The 22,518-nt window shown below is 53.9% G+C and overlaps 1 protein-coding gene across 1 annotated transcript in view; it reads left to right on the forward strand.

The window, feature by feature from the left end:
- The window catches only part of LOC147115586 (uncharacterized), a 217,811-nt gene that overhangs the window by 117,869 nt on the left and 77,424 nt on the right, over positions 1 to 22,518 (forward strand). The window contains exons 17-21 of the mRNA XM_085989605.1: positions 206 to 275; positions 2,926 to 3,024; positions 6,013 to 6,174; positions 15,077 to 15,169; positions 15,477 to 15,631. Of these exons, the coding sequence (XP_085845731.1) occupies positions 206 to 275; positions 2,926 to 3,024; positions 6,013 to 6,174; positions 15,077 to 15,169; positions 15,477 to 15,631 (579 nt within the window). The remainder of the gene's footprint in view (positions 1 to 205; positions 276 to 2,925; positions 3,025 to 6,012; positions 6,175 to 15,076; positions 15,170 to 15,476; positions 15,632 to 22,518) is intronic.

A 22,518-nucleotide genomic window follows, 5' to 3' on the forward strand; every position in this document is an offset into this window, starting at 1 on the left:
AGCATATCATTCCTTTAAAGTGACTGATGTAATTTTGTGAAAAATTCAGCCATTCATTGTACAATGATTGGGAGTTGAGCAATATTTTGAGGGAAAGGACATTTTTTTTTTATTCGTTCATGTGATGTGGGCATGGGAAAGACGGAAGGACTTTGATGTGACTCAAATGTGTCTTAAGGGAAATCTACCTGTTTTGTTCTTTCAGGGTGACCCGGGTAACCCAGGAGCTGCTGGACCACCAGGACCCATTTACCTATCCTGTAACCCTCAGACAGGTTTGAATCCACCAAGTTGATAGTTCCAATCACCAAAACCTGTTTTTAAAAAAAATAAAAATAATGGTTTGATATGCGAAGTTATACTTCATTTCAGGTGATGTGATCAATTGCCTTAGTCAAAGCAAGCATTTAAATTGTAAATCCTCCCACTGCTGTGATCCCTAGCAATGCTAGGTGCCAGGAATGCCTAGTGTTGCTAGGGTCCAATGATGAGAAATACATTGTATAGCATCATCCTGTCATTTGTTTCCTAGTATCAGATACCCACCAATATTTGGGCAGCATCACCTCCAAGTTCCCCTCCAAGTCACACACCATCCTGACTTGGAAATATATCGCCGATCCTTCATCGTCGCTGAGTCAAAATCCTGGAACTCCCTCCCTAACAGCACTGTGGGAGTACCTTCACCACACGGACTGCAGCGGTTCAAGAAGGCGGCTCACCACCACCTTCTCAAGGGCAATTAGGGATGGGCAATAAATGCTGGCCTTGCCAGCGGCGCCCACATCCCAGGAACCAATTAAAAAAACATTTTATGTGCCTGGCATCACAGCTGGAGTAAAATTCCAGAGTGGCATCGAGTGGCGGGAGGCTGGTGGAACAGTTCTCGGCCCAATTTTCTTCTCCCGCCTCTTCAGGTTACACCAGTCACTAGTTTAACTGAAAATAAATTTGGGCCCATTGGGCTGGATTTTGCCAATGGGGAGCTTTTGGAGGCGGGACTCCCACTTGTCGGGTTTTAGACCCGCCTCCATCGACTTCTGACCAACCCACGCTATTTTCCCTTGATTGACCTTGTTAAGCCTGCTCAGCGAGTTTAGCAGGCCAATTAAGGGAAAGCCGGTTACAGAGAGCGTCAGCGTATGATGTTTCATCTGAATTGTCATAATTTGACAGCTCTGTGAAGCTGTCAAACACTGACATTCTCTGTAGTTTGATGAGTTCTTGAATTCAAGACTCATCAAACCACTTTCTTTAGCAGAAATTAGATGGTTGTTGCATTGGAGAATGCAGCAGCCATCTGTCATCTCTACCGGTGAGGTGTGAGACTCTCCGCATCCCCAACTCTTGAAACCTGCAGGAAGAAACAAAGGTGAGTAAACTTTTTTGAATACTTTCCACTCACCTCACATACTCGCCTCTCCACACTTGCACCCATCACTTACCTTCACAGCGCACTTTTGCACCCCTCCGACCCCCGCAGACCTACTGCTCGCCTTGGTGACCCTGGCGGGGTTCGCAGTCTTCGGGAAGCCCGCACTTGTGTGGGTAAAATGGGGATAATCCTCTTAACTATCTGTTAACTACCTGTTAACAGGCAGTTAAGTGGCTGTAATCCCCTTCCCGCCTCCAAGGAGACGGGACCCGGCGCGGGTCAGCTACCCGCCTCCTGGCAAGATGGCACGGAGGCGGGTTGAGGGCAGGATGGGCACCCGCCCCAGATTCTGCCATTTTCCTGGCAGTCCCGCCTCCAAACCCGCCTCCCCAGTGCTGGCAAGATCGCGCCATTTGGGCTGGATCTTGTGAATGGAGACGTGCTGGAGGCGGGACTGCTGCTTGTCGGGTCTCAGTCCCGCCTCCATCATCTTCTGGCCAACCAGCGGGATTTTCCCCGATTGACATTGTTAAGCCTGCCTTGCAGGCTCAGCAGACCAATTAGGGGGAAGTCACTGACAGAGCACGTCAACATCTGACATGCCATCTGTCAAGATTTCTTGAAAGAAGAAATAGTGGCATTTGACAGCTCTGTGAAGCTGTCAAACACTGACATTCTGTGTAGTTTGATGAGCCCTTGTGTTCAGGACTCATCAAACCTTTCTACTTTGTAGATTTCAGATGACTGTTGGTTCGGAGGATCCAACAGCCAGTCTGTGAAATCGACAAGGAAGATGTCGGGACTCCCAATCCAGAGCGGATGAAGGCTGTAGGCAGAAACAAAGGTAAGTGAACATTTTTTAACAATTTACACTCACCTTACATACTTACCACTCCACGCTTGCACCCATCACTCACCTCTACATCTCACTTTCAGACACCTCTGACCCCTTAGGACCTCCTACTTGACTCCTCCAACCCGGCGGGGTTCTCTGGGGTCGGGAACCCTGCAGTTGAAAAGGTAAAATGGGACTAATCCTTTTTTCTGCCTGTCAACTACCTGTTAACAGGCAGTTAAAAGGATTTAATCCCTTTCCTGCCTCGAGGAGACGGGACCCGGGGGTCAGGACGGCTTCCCGCCTCCTGGCAAAAGGGCACAGAGGCGGGATGGGGGCGGGTTTGCCATCCACCCCCACTTTCTGCAACTTTACCGGCAGTCCCGCTTCCAAACCCGCCTCTTCGGGCTGACAAAATCCAGCCCCTTGACTCTGCTGTGCTGATGGGGAGCAGCAAAGTACTTTATCACAGTTAATTGAATTATGAAATGTGTCAAATATACTGGTCACCTGTACCTGCATGTGATATTTCCAAGATTATGATCTGGAACTTGGCGATTTAAATTTTCTTCAAAATTGAAGTACATTTTTCCATCATTTAGGAAGTATTACTTTAATTAGTACTGATATATGCTCTGTTTTAAACATCGTTACGAAGACATTGAATAAAAAAGAGAAATAGATCATTCTTAATATCATTAGGCTTTTGTTGTAGGAGACCTGGGTAGACGAGGTTTTCCAGGCAGAAATGGAGAACCAGGATTGCCAGGCCCTCCCGGTCAACCAGGCATACCAGGCGACTCATTTGGACCAGGTAATATTTTATCTTTAGTTTTTAGTACATACAATTTTTCTAATGACAAAAATGGCAAAATGGCAATGGTTTACTATACAATCTTAACCTTTCAAAGAATTAAAATAGTTCTTCTTCTTAGGCAGTCCCTCGGAACCAAGGATGACATTAAAAATGAGTTCTCAGGTGACTGCTGAGTCCTCTGTCACAGGTGGGGTAGACGGTGGTTGAAGGGGCGGGAGGGTGGGGTGCTTGGGTTGACATGCACTCCTTGCGCTGCCTGCATGTGGCTTCCGCTTGCTCCCGGCGAAGAGACTCGAGGTGTTCGGCGCCTTCTCGGATGATTCTCCTCCACTTTATGCGGTCTTGGGCCAGGGATTCCCAGGTGTCGGTGGGGATGTTGCACTTTGTCAAGGAGGCTTTGAGGGTGTCCTTGAAGCATTTCCTCTGCCCACCTGGGGCTCTCTTGTCGTGTCGGAGTTCCGAGTAGCGCGCTTGTTTTGGGAGTCTCGTATCGGGCATGCGGACGATGTGACCCATCCATCGGAGCTGATCGAGCGTGGTCAAAGCTTCGATGCTGGGAATGTTGGCCTGAGCGAGAACACTGACGTTGGTGCACCTATCCTGCCAATGAATTTGCAGGATCTTGCGGAGGCAGCATTGGTGGCACCTCTCCAGTGCTTGGTACCTCTCCAGTGCTTTGAGGTGCCTGCTGTACGTGGTGCATGTCTCTGAGGCATACAGCAGGGTGGTATCACTGCTGCTTTGTAGACCATGAGCTTAGTGCCGGGTTTGAGGTCCTGGTCTTCAAACACTCTCTTCCTCAGGCGACCAAAGGCTGCACTGGCACACTGAAGGCGGTGTTGGACTTCGTCATCGACATCTGCCCTTGTTGACAGTAGACTCCTGAGGTATGGAAAGTGGTCCACGTTGTCCAAGGCCTTGTCGTGGATTTCAAAGATTTAAAATAGTTATAAGTACATTGTAGCACAGTGAGTTAGCCCACTCCTTTTAGCTCTGAGATCTGGACTTGACCTGGCTGGATAAGATGAAAGTTTCTAGTCTACACTGGCTATAAGAGGTTACTGTGAAATGATTTTAGGAAACATGCAATCCAACTCAAAGCAGGTAGAGATCCACTGCACAGAATAATTTGCCACTACTTGGCCCTGAGTTGGAAATCTCACTTAGAAGAGGCCCAAGGTGGCCAGTGTGGAGAATAAAGGGGGAGAAATTGTTCCTCGCACCCATTTTCATGGAAAATGGGTGCAAAAAGTACCAGTTTCTGGGGGAAATGCCCCCTCCACCTCAAGGACAGCTGAAAGACATCTGACCCCATATTGAATCGAATGATTTTTCAGGCATCCCTGGCTCCTTTCACATGGAAATGAGGGACCGAAGAGGCCATAATCAATTTCTACTCCAAAATCTTCAGTAAGGGGTGCTCCTCTGAGGGTGTGGTTAAGGCGCATTACTGGGAGTCAGTGTACAGAGTTTGACTTGCACCTAACCTATACAACACTTGACCCAAGAATAGCTGATGTACCACTGGTTACAAAAGTTGGGAAAATGTGCACTCTTGAACCCCACACCTTCAAGAGAACAATTTACCTTCCGATCCTAAAAATTAAAAATAATTCTTTATTGGGGCGGAACCTATGATCAAATTCATCTGAGTTGCCACTATGGAAATGTAAATTAAACTATCATTTTGTATAATATAAACTATTATACTATTAAACTCCCATTTTAAAAAAAGTAATTTTTCTTCCTGTTTGTTCTTAAGACCTTATGCAGCATGTGGACAGTGAGCAACCTATTCCCTGACCGTCACCAGTTCTACTCTTGAACTAGTCACCAGGAGGCATAGGATTGACTTCCCTCCAGTGATTTTTCCTCTTCCCCTTTGGGAAGCACACACCACCATTCCAGATGGCCTGGATGAGATCAGGGACCAACCGTGTAGGGAACTATAGACTGAATCTATTTTGCAAGTATGAGCAGCAATAATGCATTGCACCATTTGGAAGCCTTTAAATATATTCTTTGCTGGAAGATGTTGGTACCATTCTTAAATTTCGTAAATCATGATTATTCTACAGTAAAAACGCTTGGAATGGCTTTAATGATCCTAATATTGAGTCCTTTCAACATTTTGGGTTCTATATTGCCAGTGAGAGGTGACAGCAGATTTTATGCAATGGTTACTGGCAGAAAGTTATCCAAAGTTGGCATTTTCTCCTTGACTATTTGAAATCCCCTTTACATATAAGACTGATTATATAATACTTGGCTACTGTACCAATACCTGTTTTTTGGGAGATGGTGGGTAGGTTATTGCATGTAATTTTGCGCAATAACATTTGCTGCTAAGACGGATAAATCCTATCCCACTGAAGGCGGGTCATGCACCATATTTGCTACAAGTGGTGTCCAGGAAGTAAACATTAGCTGCTGTGGTATAAATAAAACCAATTGCTACTCTATCCATAAATATAACATTAGCACAGTGAACTGAAAGGAAGACCAGGCATTGAGTCTAACCACCACCTTGTCCCACTATAGGCTATCTAGTAAATTGTGACTGACGGGATAGCAGTTATACTGGTAAGGTAAATTATAACTGTAGATCACTACTGACAGTAATAATGCTCACATTTGTTGCCAGGCAGAATAATTGCCATTTCTTTGTGATAAAAATTTATAATCTTCAACATTACTAATTCCACAGGAGCAGAATCTGATGTACCATTGCCATTTTGCTATTATCAAAGCAGCCAAGGTTTGAATTGCTAATATTTCTCCTTTCCTTCCACTCGACCCTTTTCTCTTAGTTTAGGTTCAAATCAGTGTTTTAGCACTCTGTGGCACCCTGCTTTTCTTCTATTGCAATTACATTAAGCAGGAGAAAACTTAGGAACAACCTTCTGTAAAACGATGCATTGCCTGCTAGAGTTAGCAGCTATTTTCTTTGATCAAATTATCATAAAATATATCTTATCTGTGCAGGTGTACCAGGCCGAGCAGGGTTTCCAGGCGTAGATGGTCCTAAAGGAGAGAGAGGACGGAAAGGAAGTGATGACTGTCCAAAACCAGATATAATCGAAGGTCCTCGAGGGCGCCCAGGTTTAGGAGGACCCCAAGGTCCCCAGGGTGCAAAAGGCAACCCAGGTATATGAAAATATGGTCGGAAGTCTATTTGATAATCAGGCTATAGAGAACATGATGGCCCGGAATTTGCGGTCAGCCGCGAAGCAAAGGCGTTCGCCACAGGCCCCGATGTACACTTCGCACAAGGATCTTGCGATCCCTGTGTCGAGAACTTTGGGTTTTCCAAACTTCAATTCGAGTCAGCGGAGTTTAGTGGGGATTCCCTCGCGTGATGCTGCTGTGACATCAACAGGCTGTCAAAGCAGCCAATCAAAACACAGAATTCTTACACACAGCAAACAAGGAAGTGAGTAACCTCTTAAAATTCTAACTTTTAAGAAATGTTAGAGGGAGCAAAACACGGATTGGGGTTGTCACATGGGGAAAAGGCAAACCTGAAATAAAGATGAACAAACTTTAAAAAGAAAACATTTTTTTAAAGTTTCTTCAAAAATTCGGTTGCTTTGCAGACGCTAACGGGGTGAAATTCAGCGGGAGGTTAGTGGTGGCGGTAACCGTTAGCACCCCGCGGCGCTGTGCCGCTGGCGATGACGTTGTCACTGTGTGCAGCACCCCAGCCACGATCTTCAGTATCGCCAGACGCTATCACCGACGGGGTCAGGGGGGCCCACCTGCAGCCGGGGCGGCGCAAATTAAAGGGAAGGTGCCGGGTAGCCATTTTTGTTGCTGGCCGCCTGCCAGCACCTGCCCCCCTCTGCAGTCCCCGGCCTCCTCCGAAGCCCCCCCGTGGAGTGCCGGCTGCGCTCCGTGAGCCCGGCACTTCCCTTGAGTGCCGGGCTCTTTTGCCGGCACTCTGATCCCTGGTGGCCCAGCTCAGCCCTGGGTCGTGCTGGGCAAGGCCCCTCCCCCTTAAGAAGGGGAGGAAGGCCTGCAGTACCGCCACGATATTCACTCGCAGCGCCCCAAGAGGGAGGCAGGGCGCATCCAGTAGCACCCCGCGTCCCTCTTGGGGCGCTACCAATGCATTTCGCTAAACGTAGCGCCCCGGCGAAGTTAGCACCCCAAAGGGGGCGCGAATCAATTTTTCCCCCTTTTCATTAAAATGGACAAATTTCACACTGCACAAAATTAAAATTGGTTTTCCAGGCCCTTAGCCTTTGTTTAGCAGTCAATACACTGTTAAAACCCCAGTTACACCTAATCACTTTGGCTCTAACTTTTAGTGGGGAATTTAACAGCGTACTTACTGCGGAAAAGTTGAAGCTTTCATCAGTTTCCCTGTTTTTGGTGATTACACTGATTGCTGGCTCTGTGGGTAGGGGGGCTACTACACAGCCTGTGTCGGAGCTGTGAATGACTGACTGCAACTGCGGGATTTCCGTGTGTACCAAATCCCAAAGTTGCGGTCAGTTTCAAAGGCGGAATGACAGCGAATGCTGCCAGTTCGCCATCATCCTGACCGCAAATCCTGGGCCGATATCTACAAGGTACATTGTAGCAACCAATCAAATTTACTTCATCAGTACCTCCTAGACCTACAGGCCTAGAAATTCAGTTGCGTTCGCCAGCCGTTAACGCCATAAGAGGGGTATATTTCCAGCGCTAGGCACTTAGCGCCCGGGCGCAGGCCGATCTGCGCCTACGCCCAAATTCAGTAGACATTTAGCGCCGGCGCAAAGTGTTTGCGCCCGCTCAGCTGCGCGCGCAGCTTATGACATCATTTCGTCGTGCAACGCTGTTTGTGCGCCCCAAACCGGAAATTCAGTGGCGCCCGCCCAATGTGGGCGTGGCGCTGTTAAGAACTGTGAAGTGGAACGCAACAGAGGCCCTGTGGGCCTCGGGGAGCGCTAATTAAAGGGCACTTACACTGACCTATAAAGCCCAGCCATTTTGCTGCAATGACTTTACTGCTTTGGATTTCTGGACAGAGACCAAGGAACAGAGCTTACTGATTTGGGACAACATAGGAGAGGTATTTTTGGCTTCTGGCCAGAGCTTTGACATTTGAATCATTGTGATTTCACTGTTTGCAAGTTTATTATGGGGGCTGTATGGGGTTCCAACCCTCAGTTGCAGCATTATGTGCGAAGGGCTCGCAGACGCTGTGTGAGAGGGCCAGCCATGCCTAGACGCAGAGGGGCCATCAGGCGTCGGCAACGTAGGCCTTACCCACTCAGGCAATACCGGCAGCAGGTGTCCTATCTCACCATGACTGCGGCGCATTGTGTTAAGAGGCTGCGCTTCAGAAGGGAGGTGGTTGCAGAGATCTGCCAGCTGCTTCACAGAGATCTGCGTCCACAGCTGATGTGCAGGACGTCTCTCTCGGTGGAAGTGAAGGTCACGGTGGCTCTGAACTTTTATGCAAGCGGCTCCTTCCAAGCCGCTGCTGGGGACATAGCGAACATCTCCCAGTTCGCCGCACATCGCTGCATCCGGCAGGTCACCGATGCACTTTTCGTGAGGAGACACCAATTCATCTCCTTCCCCATGACCCTAGAGAGGCAGGAGCAGCGTGCAGTCGGATTTGGCAGGATCGCGGACTTCCCCATGGTGCAGGGCGCCATTGACTGCACGCATGTGGCTATGCGGGCACCTATCGACAATGCCGAGGATTACCGCAACCGGACGGGCTACCATTCCTTCAATGTACAGCTGGTGTGTGACCACAGGCAGCGCATCCTAGCTGTCAATGCCCGCTTTCCAGGAAGCAGCCACGATGCATTTATCCTGCGCCAGACTACTGTGGCTGACATGTTCGAGGCACAGCCTCCACCAAGGGGATGGCTTATTGGGGACAAGGGCTACCCTTTGTGTACATGGCTCATGACCCCGCTCCGCGCGCCCAGGACCCCAGCGGAGGAGGCATACAACGAAAGCCATCAAGCCACAAGGAACATCATAGAGCAAACGATTGGCATCCTCAAGCAACGGTTCCGCTGCCTGGATCGTTCCGGCGGATCTCTACAGTATTCGCCGGATAGAGTCTCCCAGTTCGTCGTCGTGTGCTGCATGCTGCACAACCTGGCTATCCGCAGGACTCGGGCACTGCCACCTGACGTTGCACCACCACCTCAGGAGGACCATGAGGAGGAGGAGGAGGAGTACCAGCCCAGGAGGGAGCCACAAGGTCCAAGGGCCGTCCGCCGGCGGCTTATTGAACGACACTTCTAGGCCCCCTGTCAGGGAATGGCCTGTGGCAATGAACGCACCTGAATGCAGCCGCTCCGCAAGCCCTCAGCCGGTTAACGCAACAACCACTTGAAACATGACACCTGGACATGCTGAATAAATAAAAAGCTTTATTTTACAAACTCAGGGCCCTTCCCACATGAAACAGAAAAACAGACGAGACCCCCAAAAAACAGTCAAAAACATCTGTCACTCCCACAACCTGGGGAGGAATAACAAAACTTGCCCATCCAATTGGCCTTCATCATCGGCCTTACAAAAATAAGCCCCCCCCTCCACAACACAAACACCCCCATAAAAACAAAAAATGCCTTCATCTTCGGCCTTACCAAAATAAGCCCCCCCCAGAACACAAACACCCCCATATAAAAAAAACCGCTATCACCACACTCTACTGGGTGTGCCGAGAGGGCGAGTCCTTATGCAGGCTTCTCCGGCCCCTGCCCGACCTGCTGCTCCGCCTCAACCTGGGCCCTGCGCGTGTGGCAAGGCTGGGGGAAGGCTCATGAGGGCCACAATGCGTGACGGCAGATGCCCTTGGGGGTCGGCCTAGACGAGGCCCGGCCCGGGAGGGGCCGGCTGCTGACTGCTGCAGCTGTGGCTGGCCAGCATCAGTCTCAGCAGCAGCTCGTCGCACCTTGGCTGGGGGAGTGGCAGTGTCGGCTGCACCAATGGGGGCAAGCTGGCTGATGCCAGGCGCGCGCTGTTCGCCAGAGACACTGGCACTCGGCCGGGCTGGCAGTGCAGCAAGCGCAGCAACCTGGTGGAGGCCAGACCGCTGTGCTGCAGCAGGGCGGCGAGTGCCCTGGCGATGCCTCCGTGCCACAGCGAGTGTGGCAGAAGTGAGTGCCCGAACTGCCCTGGTATGTGCCCGCATCAGATCTGCCAGTGTCTGGACGGCACCACTCATGGACTCGCGACTCGCGTCCTGCGCTGCCGCGAGTTGCTGGACACCCCTGTTCTGCGCTGCCGCGAGTTGCTGGACACCCCTGTCATGTGCTGCCGCGAGTTGCTCGACCCCCCTGGCCTGTGATTCCCCGAAAGCGACCACACTATGAGCCAGGGACTCAATGGCCTGAGGCAACTGTCCCACAACCCCCATGAACTCCTTGTGGCGCCGCTCCGACGCCGCGGACATCTCATCAAGGAGGCGCACCTCCTGGGCGAGGACCGTCTCCGGACTGGAGGGCGGACTCTCCCTCTGGGGAGAAGGCCGCCGAGCTGCCCGACCCTTCCCGCGTGCCTCGACCCCACTGGGCCCAGGAACTGCCCTCCCCTGCAACACTTCCCCCCTCTGGGGAGAAGGCCGCCGTGCTGCCCGACCCTTCCCGCGTGCCTCGACCCCACTGGGCCCAGGAGCTACACCCCCCTGCAACACTTCCCCCTGCCTCTCCTCCAGGCCAGACGTCTCCCCTCCATTGCCATCCCCTGGCGCGGATGAGGGTTCCCGCGATGTGCCGCCTTCCTCCTGGTCCTCGTCGTCCTCCTCCTCCAAGGGCCTGGCACGCTGAGCTTCAGGGACCACCTCCTCCTCACCAGCTGAAAGCAGGAAGGCACAAGAGTAGCTTTAGAGTGAGGACAGGGCGTCAGCGAGGGAGGCATGAGTGGTGGCATTATGCGCATTGGTCGGACAGTGGGAAAGGATGTAGATCTGAAGCGCAAGGGCAACGAGAGAGGTCCAACCAGTCATGTCCTTACCAGTGGGTCCCAGTACAGGGTCCGCATCTCCAATGGCAACAGGGCCAGTCACCCGGCCACGCATGAGTCGAGCCACGCTCTCCTCCAGCTCACTGAGCGCCTGGTACTGGGGACGGCCTCCCCCGGTGGCAGACTGGCTCCTCAAATTCCGCGCCAGCTTGGCCTGCAAGAGAAAGGACGGCCTCTAAGTACAGTGTGGTGCCCTGTTGCTGTGTGCACTGCCTCCCATGGTTGAATAGCTTGGCCAGTGTGGTGCCCTGTTGCTGTGTGCACTGCCTCCCATGGTCGAATAGCTTGGCCAGTGTGGTGCCCTGTTGCTGTGTGCACTGCCTCCCATGGTCGAATAGCTTGGCCAGTGTGGTGCCCTGTTGCTGTGTGCACTGCCTCCCATGGTCGAATAGCTTGGCCAGTGTGTTAAGTGCAGAAAGTGCTATTGATGATCATGCCAGTGCCTTAGCTGCGGGTGGAGGGCTGGTCATTAGGCCTTTGAGGTCCCTTTGCCCATAATGTGAGGTGCACATGCAAGGATGAGGAGGACACTGGAAAGGGTACTCACCTTCACCATCCGAGTAAGGTCGTTGTACTTCTTGCGGCATTGGTCCGCACTCCTGGGGACATCGCTGGTGGATGACACCCTGTGGGCGATTTTCTTCCAGGCTCTCCTGTACTGCCTCCTGGGAGCCTTCTTGCCACTGTCCGGGCACAAGATCTCTCTTTTCTTTTCCACACCATTAACCAGCACCCTCAAAGCATGCTGGGAGAAGCGCTGTGCTCGTTCACGGGCCTTCTCCATGGCTTCAGGCGCTATTTGGGTCCACCAGCAGTGTTGAGGCCTAGCTGCAGGGCTCCACTATGCAGGGCGTGGCAGCAGTCAAAGTCGACCCTTCCCCCTTTAAGAGCTGGCCGGCGTCAGGGTGTCTGCTGTCAATCAAAACATGACCGCACCTGCGCTGCGCCCGGCCTCGGCGTTATCAGTCCGCATCGCCGGCTTAGCGCCTGAAGATAGCAGTGCAACGCCAGTTTCAGCGCTCGCCCAAACTCTTGGCCAAATCTACTGAATTTCGGCGAAGTGGCCTACACTTTCCGGCGGACGCTAACTTTAGCGACCGCCCGACTTTACCGCCCCAAAAGTGGCCAGACTGAATTTCTAGGCCACAATGTCTACCACCTAGAAGAGCAAGAGCAGCAATATTATGGGAACACCATCACCTCCAAGTTATCCTCCAGGTCACACACCATCCTGACTTGAATACATATCAGTGTTCATTCATTGTCATTGAGTCAAAATCCTGAAATAACCTACCTAATGCCATGGTGGGTGTACCATTACCACAAGTGCTGCAGAAATTCAAGGAGACCAATCACCTTCTTCGGCTCAAAATGAAGCTCTTCTAGCTTCTCCCTGTCCTTCCTCTAGCCTCTTGCTCCTCCTGTCCCCACTCAGTTTAACACTTACCCTATAGGGCCTCCCCTTCTTGCAGACCAGGTTTCACTGAGCATGGGTGGCTGTGGTGGGCAGCCCCCTCAGTCAGAGATAAACCACCATTGGGGTCCTATGTACGTCATAGGACTCTAATTTGCATAAATGTATAAGGCCCAATAAAAGAAGACGAACAACAACAACTTGTATTTATATAGTGCCTTTAACGTAGTAAAACATCCCAAGGTGCTTCACAGGTGTCCTTTAAGACAAAAAAATTGACACCGAGCCACATAAGGATAAATTAGGGCAGGTGACCAAAAACTTGGTCAAAGAGGTAGGTTTTAAGGAGCGTCTTAAAGGAGGAAAGAGAGGTAGAGAGACAGAGAGGTTTAGGCAGGGAATTCCAGAGCTTAGGGCCTAGGCAACAGAAGACACGGCCACCAATGGTTGAGCAATTATAATCAGGGATGCTCAAGAGGGCAGAATTGGAGGAACGCAGATACCTCGGGGGTGTTGTGGGGCTGAAGGAGATTACAGAGATAGGAAGGGGTGAGGCCATGGAGGGATTTGAAAACAAGGATGAGAATTTTGAAACTGAGGCGCTGCTCAACTGGGAGCCAATGTAGTTCAGCGAGCACAGGGGTGATGGGCGAATGGGACTTGGTGCGGGTTAGGACACGGGCAGCAGAGTTTTAGATGACCTCAAGTTTACATAGGATGGAATGTGGGAGGCTGGCCAGGAGTGCATTGGAATAGTCAAGTCTAGAGGTAACAAAGGCATGGATGACGGTTTCAGCAGCAGATGAGCTGAGGCAAGGGCGGAGATGGGCGATGTTACGGAGGTGGAAATAGGCGGTCTTTGTTATGCTGCGGATATGTGGTCGGAAGCTCATTTCAGGGTCAAATATGACACCAAGGTTGCAAACAGTGATGTTCAGCCTCAGGCAGAGATTAGAGAGAGGGATGGAGTCAGTGGCTAGGGAATAGAGTTTGTGTCAGGGACCGAAAACAATGGCTTCGGTCTTCCCAATATTTAATTGGAGAAAATTTTTGCTCAACCAGAACTGTATGTCAGACAAGCAGTCTGACAATTTAGAGACCGTGGAGGGGTCGAGAGAAGAGGTAGTGAGGTAGAGCTGGGTGTCATCAGCGTACATGTGGGAACTGACGCTGTGTTTTCGGATGATGTCGCCAAGGGGCAACATGTAGAAATAGAAGGGGGCCAAGGATAGATCCTTGGGGGACACCAGAGGTAACGATGCGGGAGCGGGATGAGAAGCCGTTGCAGGTGATTCTCTAGTTATGATTAGATAGATAAGAATGGAACCAGGCGAGTGCAGTCCCACCCAGCTGGACGACGGTGGAGAGGCGTTGGAGAAGGATGGAGTGGTCAACCGAGTCAAAGGCTGCAGAGAAGTCAAGAAGGATGAGGAGGGATAGTTTACCTTTGTCACAGTCACAAAGGATGTCATTTGTGACTTTGATGAGAGCTGTTTTGGTACTGTGGCAGGGGCGGAAACCTGATTGGAGGGATTCAAACATGGAATTGCGAGAAAGGTGGGCATGGATTTGGGAGGCGACAACATGTTCAAGGACTTTGGAGAGGAAAGGGAGGTTGGAGATGCAACGGTAGATTGCAAGGACGGAGGGATCAAGGTTTGTTTTTTTGAGGAGAGGGGTGATGACAGCAGATTTGAGGGAGAGGGGGACAGTACCTGAGGAGAGAGAACCGTTAACAATATCAGCTAACATGGGAGCCAGAAAAGGAAGTTGGGTGATCAGCAGTTTGGTGGGAATATTGTCGAGGGAGCAGGAGGTGGGTCTCATAGACAAGATGAGCACAGAGAGATGATGAGCACAGAGAGATCATGAGGGGAGATCGGAGAGAAACTGGAGAAAGATGTGAGTTCAGGGCTAGGGCAGGGGGGAATCTTAGAGGAAGTTTGGCCCAGTGGGCTAGGGGGGAGGAAGGGAAGTGGCAGAGGCAGCTGAACAGATGGTCTCAATCTCAGAGACAAAGAAGTCCATGAGCTCCTCACACTTGTTACCGGAGGTGATGGTGGAGGAGACAGGGGAGAGGGGTTTAAGAAGACGGCTAGCAGTAGAGAATAGGAGCCAGGGTTTATCTTTGCATTCCAGAATGATTCTGGAATAGTTTGCAATTTTGCCAGACGAGAGCAGGGCCCAATAGTGCTTTATGTGATCCAGCCAGATCTGGCGGTGAATGGCTAAACCAGTTGTCCGCCATATCCGTTCAAGTCTGCATCCCTTGGACTTAAGGGAGTGAAGATGCGAGCCGTACCAGGGGGAATGGCCAGGGTGAGAGAAATTGTTTTAGTAGGGACTAAGGCATCAAATCAGAACGGTGTTGAAATCGCCACGAAGTGGGAATGGAGTGGCAAATTGACTGGCTCCATTTTAACTCCCATTCCGCCTTTTTCTGCTGGGTGGGGGTGGGGGAGGGGAAGATAAAATTTCCCCTGAATTGTCTTGGCTGATCTCCTAAAAATGAAAATTTAACCAAGAACAGGAAAGCTGTTTAGCGGAATACAAACCTAGGAAATGATTACAAAAATATGCCAGTAATTGTAACTAAATAGAAATTTGCCTGTGTGCACACTGATAATTTATTTTGTCTGGATGAAAGTATAGGTTTTATTTGTGAAACGCCGGGACCTCCAGGGCCACCAGGAGTAAAAGGTAACCAAGGACCTCCAGGTCAAAAAGGAACAGTTGGTTTAAAGGGTAAGTGTTAGATTTAATATAATATATTGTTAGAAGTAACAAGGCCATAGTTTAACACTGCTATTTTTCAAATACTAGACACCAGCAAACTCTACTATAATTGTCTCTAAATCACTCTCTTCTAGTCAATTTACATAGCGTAAAGCTGGTACATAGGGACTGAATTGCATTATAATCAAGGCCAAAAATAAGTCTAATGATTAAATAAGAGATATACAGCAGATATGTTATACCATTCATTATGCTTTTAAAATGAGTTATTTTAAATTTATTTTCCTTGTATTAAGTCTTGACTTTTATTGGACAGGAGATCTAGGGGACTGTGCCTGCCGCCGGGGTCCTCGAGGAACCCCAGGAAGTCTAGGCACTCCCGGCATCCCAGGGAATCCCGGAAGTCCAGGAAGAAAGGGAGAGCAGGGTGACCGTGGACTGCCTGGAACGGCCGGATTGCCAGGACTTGCTGTGAGCGTAGTACACTATTAGTAAATGGCCTGAAACATATATCTATAATTAGTGAAAAGTAACACTATATGCTGTACTAGCTGGAGTGCCTGGCGGTGCCGAGGCTTTTTCGAGGGCATGTTGTTGTTGGAAGAGAGAGAGAGAGAGCGACTGGGGGGGGGGGGGCGGAGAAGAGAGAGAGAGAGCGCGACTGGGGGGGAAGAGAGAGAGCGACTGGGGGGAAGAGAGAGAGCGACTGGGGGGAAGAGAGAGAGCGACTGGGGGGAAGAGAGAGAGCGACTGGGGGAAGAGAGAGAGCGACTGGGGGGAAGAGAGAGCGCGACTGGGGGGAAGGGAGGGCGGGGGGGAAGGGGGGGAAAGGGAGGGGCGGGGGGAAGGGAGGGGCAGGGGGGCAAGGGGCGGGGGAGAAGGGGGGGCGGGAAGGGGAAGGGGGGGCGGCGGGGGGCGGGAAGGGGAAGCGGGGGGCGGGAAGGGGAAGGGGGGTGGAAGGGGGGGGGCGGAAGGGGCGGGAGGGGCCCAGGCCGAGAGCCCCGCTCTCCGAGCCCCGCCCCCTCCGGCCGAGCCCGATTGCGGCTCTGAGAGACGGCCGGCGGCCAAGCCCCGCCACCCCCCCGGCCGAGCCCGATTGCGGCTCTGAGAGACGGCCGGCGGCCGAGCCCCCCCCCCCCGGCCGAGCCCGATTGCGGCTCTGAGAGACGGCCGGCGGCCGAGCCGCGACCCCCCCCCCCCCCCGGCCGAGGCCGATTGCGGCTCTGAGAGACGGCCGGCGGCCGAGCCCCGCCCCCCCCCCCCCCCCGCCGAGCCTGATTGCGGCTCTGAGAGACGGCCGGCGGCCGAGCCCCCCCCCCCCGGCCGAGCCCGATTGCGGCTCTGAGAGACGGCCGGCGGCCGAGCCACGACCCCCCCCCCCCCCGGCCGAGGCCGATTGCGGCTCTGAGAGACGGCCGGCGGCCGAGCCCCGCCCCCCCCCCCCCCCCGGCCGAGCCTGATTGCGGCTCTGAGAGACGGTCGGCGGCCGAGCCCCACCCCCCCCCCACCGAGCGCGGAACAGAGACGCCGCGTCTCACCTGCTCCTGCTGCGCGCGCACCCTGACCCTCGTGGCTGACGCCGTTGCCCTGGGTAACGTGACACGGCGGGGGGGGGGGGGGGGGGAGGTGAGGAGCTTAGCAGAAGCGCAATCACCTAGCTCGGGCCTGGCTGGGCAAGAAAGGCGCAGGCTTTCAGGCCTAAGAAAAAAACGGGCAAAGGTAGGAAAAAGAATGTTCAGGTTAGGTTTACAAATGAGTGATTTTTTTAAAAACAATGTAATAAATTCAATTTTATTTTGGTGGAAATGTATATTTGAAAAGAAAGACGCAGAAAGCAGGAAAAAGAATGGAAGCAAGATGGCGGCGACTCACCTCGGTTCAGAACGATAAGGCCCGCCCACACACGCACCGATTGGTCGACCGTCAGGTCACCAAAGCGTAGGATTGGTCAATCGTCCCGTCACTCGACTGTAGGAGGGCCCGGCCGCACGCGGCAGCAAGCCGCCGTACTATTGGTCGACCTCGAGGTCACTCTGTCGCTAATGAGCGGATAATGAGATGCTAATGAGCGGAATGTTGAAGGTTTTTGGGATACCGCGGGCGCGATGCCCGGCCGAAACGTAAATACGCTTAAATCCGTCTCGGAAGCGTAAGCTTTCTTTGGAGGTAACGCGCGCGTAGGTACGCCCTGTAACTTTCGAGCGCATAGCCCGCCAGACGCACACGCGATGACAGACAGAATGACAGAATGACAGACAGAATGACAGACAGAAGTATCGATTTATATATATCTAGCTGGGGGTGCCCGGCGGTGCCGAGGCTTTTTCGAGGGCATGTTGTTGCTGGAAGAGAGAGAGAGAGCGAGAGACTGGGGGTAAGAGAGAGAGCGCGAGAGACTGGGGGTAAGAGAGAGCGACTGTGGGTAAGAGAGAGCGACTGGGGGGAAGAGAGAGCGACTGGGGGGAAGAGAGAGCGACTGGGAGGGAAGAGAGAGCGACTGGGAGGGAAGAGAGAGCGACTGGGAGGGAAGAGAGAGCGACTGGGGGGAAGAGAGAGCGACTGGGGGGAAGAAGAGAGCGACTGGGGGGAAGAGAGAGCGACTGGGGGGAAGAGAGAGCGACCGGGGGGAAGAGAGAGCGACTGGGGGGGAAGAGAGAGCGACTGGGGGGAAGAGAGAGCGACTGGGGGGAAGAGAGAGCGACTGGGGGGAAGAGAGCACGACTGGGGGGAAGAGAGAGCGACTGGGGGGGAGAGAGAGAGACTGGGGGGGAGAGAGAGAGACTGGGGGGGGGAGAGAGAGAGAGACTGGGGGGAGAGAGAGACTGGGGGGAGAGAGAGAGACTGGGGGGAGAGAGAGAGACTGGGGGGGAGAGAGAGAGACTGGGGGGAGAGAGAGAGACTGGGGGGAGAGAGAGAGACTGGGGGGAGAGAAAGAGACTGGGGGGAGAGAGAGAGACTGGGGGAGAGAGAGAAACTGGGGGGGAGAGAGAGAACTGGGGGGAGAGAGAGAAACTGGGGGGAAGAGAGAGAGACTGGGGGGAGAGAGAGAGCGAGTGGGGGGGAAGAGAGAGAGCGAGTGGGGGGGGGAAGAGAGAGAGCGAGTGGGGGGGGGAAGAGAGAGAGCGAGTGGGGGGGAAGAGAGAGAGCGAGTGGGGGGAAGAGAGAGCGAATGGGGGAAGAGACGAGAGCGAGTGGGGGGAAGAGAGAGAGCGGGTGGGGGGGAAGAGAGAGAGCGGGTGGGGGGGATGAGAGAGAGCGAGTGGGGGGGAAGAGAGAGAGCGAGTGGGGGGAGAGAGAGAGCGAGTGGGGGGGGAAGAGAGAGAGCGAGTGGGGGGGAAGAGAGAGAGCGAGTGGGGGGAAGAGAGAGATCGAGTGGGGAAGAGAGAGAGCGAGTGGGGGGGAAGAGAGAGAGCGAAGTGGGGGGGAAGAGAGAGAGCGCGAGTGGGGGGAAGAGAGAGAGCGAGTGGGGGGGGAAGAGAGAGAGCGAGTGGGGGGGAAGAGAGAGTGCGAGTGGTAGGGAAGAGAGAGAGCGAGTGGGGGGGAAGGAGAGAGCGAGTGGGGGGGAAGAGAGAGAGCGGCTGGGGGGAAGAGAGAGAGCGGCTGGGGGGAAGAGAGAGAGCGGCTGGGGGGGAAGAGAGAGAGCGGCTGGGGGGGAAGAGAGAGAGCGAGTGGGGGGGAAGAGAGAAAGCGAGTGGGGGGAAGAGAGAGAGCGAGTGGGGGGAAGAGAGAGAGCGATTGGGGGGAGAGAGAAGCGAGTGGGGGGGGAAGAGAGAGAGCTAGTGGGGGGGAAGAGAGAGAGCGAGTGGGGGGGAAGAGAGAGAGCGAGTGGGGGGGAAGAGAGAGAGCGAGTGGGGGGAAGAGAGAGAGCGAGTGGGGGGAAGAGAGAGCGTGGGGGGGAAGAGAGAGAGCGAGTGGGGGTGAAGAGAGAGAGGCGAGTGGGGGGAAGAGAGAGAGCGAGTGGGGGGGAAGAGAGAGAGCGAGTGGGGGGAAGAGAGAGAGCGAGTGGGGGGGGAAGAGAGAGAGCGAGTGGGGGGAAGAGAGAGAGCGAGTGGGGGGAAGGAGAGAGAGCGAGTGGGGGGGAAGAGAAGAGCGAGTGGGGGGAAGAGAGAGAGCGAGTGAGGGAAGAGAGAGAGCGAGTGGGGGGAAGAGAGAGAGCGAGTGGGGGGAAAGAGCGAGTGGGGGGAAGAGAGAGAGCGAGATTGGGAGTGTGAGAGAGAGCGAGATTGGGAGTGTGAGAGAGAGCGAGATTGGGAGTGAGAGAGAGAGAGAGATTGGAGTGTGAGAGAGAGAGCAGATTGGGAGTGTGAGAGAGAGATTGGGAGTGTGAGAGAGAGAGATTGGGAGTGTGAGAGAGAGAGATTGGGAATGTGAGAGAGACAGAGAGAGATTGGGAGTGTGAGAGAGAGAGAGATTGGGAGTGAGAGAGAGAGATTGGGGAGTGTGAGAGAGAGATTGGGAGTGAGAGAGAGAGAGAGATTGGGAGTGTGAGAGAGAGGAGAGACTGGGAGTGTCGAGAGAGAGAGAGAGATTGGGAGTGTGAGAGAGAGACTGGGAGTGAGAGAGAGATTGGGAGTGTGAGAGAGAGAGACTGGGAGTGTGAGAGAGAGAGAGATTGGTAGTGTGAGAGAGAGATTGGTAGCGTGAGAGAGAGGAGATTGGGAGTGTGAGAGAGAGATTGGGAGTGTGAGAGAGAGAGATTGGGAGTGTGAGAGAGAGAGATTGGGAGCGTGAGAGAGAGAGATTGGGAGTGAGAGAGAGAGTTTGGGAGTGTGAGAGAGAGATTGGGAGTGTGAGAGAGAGAGATTGGGAGTGTGAGAGAGAGATAGGGACTGTGAGAGAGAGAGATTGGGAGTGTGAGAGAGAGAGAGATTGGGAGTGTGAGAGAGATTGGGAGTGAGAGAGAGAGAGATTGGGAGTGTGAGAGAGAGAGATTGGGAGGGGAGGGAGGAAGGGAGGGGGGAGGGGAGGGGAGGGGGGGAGAGTCCCTGAGTCCCGCCCCCCAATCACCCGAGCCCCACCCCCCTCGATCTCCCGAGCCCCGCCCCCCCCGATATCCCGAGCCCCGCCCCCCCTTCTCAGGAGCACGGCCCCCCCCCCGATCTCCCGAGCCCTGCCCCCCCGGAGCCCCGCCCCCCCGATCTCCTGAGCCCTGCCCCCCCCCGAAGCCCCGCCCCCCGATCTCCGGAGCCCCGCCCCCGAGCCCCGCCCCCCCGATCTCCAGAGCCCCGCCCCCCCTGAGGGTGGCCCCCCCCCATCTCCCGAGCCTCGCCCCCCCCGATCTCACGATGTCCCGCCCCGCGATCTCCCGATGCCCCGCCCCCCGATGTCCCGAGCCCCGCCCCCCACCCTCCCGAGCAGCGGCGTCACACTCTCCGGAGCCCCGCCCTCCCGCTCTCCGGAGCCCCCGCCCTCCAGATCGCCGATTGCGGCTGAGAGCCCCGCACTCCGAGCCCCGGCCGAGCCGGCTTGAAGTTTGCCGGTTGCGGGGTAACCCCTTCCCGCTCACCAAGGCCGAGATCCCCGCCCCCCGATGTCCCGAGCCCCGCCCCCCGCCTCCCGAGCAGCGGCGTCCCACTCTCCGGAGCCCCGCCTCCAGATCGCCGATTGCGGCTGAGAGACCCGCCCCTGCCCGAGCCGAGCGCGGAACAGAGAGACTGCCGCGTCTCAGCTGCTCCTGCTGCGCGCGCACCCTGACCCTCGTGGCTGACGCCGATTGAGTTCGGGGACAGCCGTTTAAAAAAAAGCCAGAGCGGGCTCTCGCGGGCGGGCGGCGCATGCGCGGTTAGTGCCAGCGGCGCGAGGCGGCCCGCGGGGAGTAGGCAGGGAAACCCCGCGGGCTGGCGGCCGTTAGAGCGGGGAGTAGGCAGGGAAACCCCGCGGGCTGGCGGCCGTTAAAGTAGCTCACTTCGGGCCCCGACACCGTCAAACCTGAGAGGGGGAAGTAGAGAGAGACAGAGAGGAAGAGGAGAAGGAGAGAGAGGGAAGAGGAGAAGGAGAGAGAGGGAAGAGGAGAAGGAGAGAGAGAGAGGGAAGAGAGAGAGAGAGAAATTTTTGAGCTTCAAGCCTGCCTGCAGCGGGCCTGGAGACCAGCACCGAGTCCCCCCTGCGCGAGGGTGAGGAGGAGGAGGAGGGGGTTGCTAAACACAATATAAAACTGAAATAAATTGTTCATTAATTCCCTAACACATCATTAAAATATTTACCTTAGTTCCCTAACACCAGAAAGCGTGGGGGAAAAAATTTGTGAAAAATCAAGATGGCGGGCCACTCACCTCGGTTCAGAAAGATCAAGGCCCGCCCACCACACGCACCGATTGGTCGACCGGTCAGGTCACCGAAGCGTAGGATTGGTCAATCGTTGAGTCACTCGACACTCAACTGTCGGACGGCACGCGCCAGGCGCCCCGCCGTCCGATTGGTGGACCTCGACGTCACACGGTCGCTAATGAGATGCTAATGAGCGGAACGCTGAACGTTTTTCGGATACTGCGGGTGGGATTTTTGTGCGACCGAAACGTAAATAGGCCTATGACCGGTCCGGAATCGCAAGCTTCTTTTGAGGTGACGCGTGCGTCGGTACGCTCTGTAACTTTCAAACGTATAGAGAACGGACAGACAGAAGAGCCGCTTTATATATATAGATATATAAATCGGTCTGTCTGTCATTCTGTCTGTCATTCTGTCTGTCCATCGCGTGTGCATCTGTCAGGCTATGCGCTCGAAAGTTACAGGGCGTACCTACGCGTGCGTTACTTCGAAAGAAAGCTTACCTTTCCAAAACGGTTTTAAGTGTATTTACGTTTCGGCCGGGCTAAAATCGCGACCGCGGTATCCCCAAAACCTTCAACATTCCGCTCATTAGCATCTCATTATCCGCTAATTAGCGACAAGAATGACCTCGATCTCGACCAATTGTACGCCGGGTTGCTGGCATGTGCCGCCGGGCCAATCGGTGCGTGTGTGGCTGGGCCTTATCGTTCTGAACCGAGGTGAGTCGCCGCCATCTTGATTCCAAACTTTTCCTTTCTTTTTCCCGCTTTCTGCGTCTTTAAAAAAAACGTTGCTTTTAAAACACATATTGTTTTAAAAAAAAATGATTTAGAAACGAATTAACTTATCTAATCTCATTAATTTTCCTACCTTTCCCCGTTTTCCAGGTAGGCCCTCGGAGCCTCGGCTTCTCCTCCGCACCCACGCCCGAGCTAGGCACCTCCCGGCCCCACTCGAAGGCTGCAGGGGCGGGCCTCAGCCCAGCGCCGCTACCTTACTAAAGGGTGCGCTCGCAGCAGGAGCTGAGACGCGGCGTCTCTCTCTGGCTCGGCCGGGGGGCGGGGCTTGCTGAAACGTCAATGGTTACC

This window comes from Somniosus microcephalus, chromosome 6, assembly GCF_052327205.1.
Source record: "Somniosus microcephalus isolate GS21.2 chromosome 6, FLI_Smic_1.0, whole genome shotgun sequence".
NCBI lineage: Eukaryota > Metazoa > Chordata > Chondrichthyes > Squaliformes > Somniosidae > Somniosus > Somniosus microcephalus.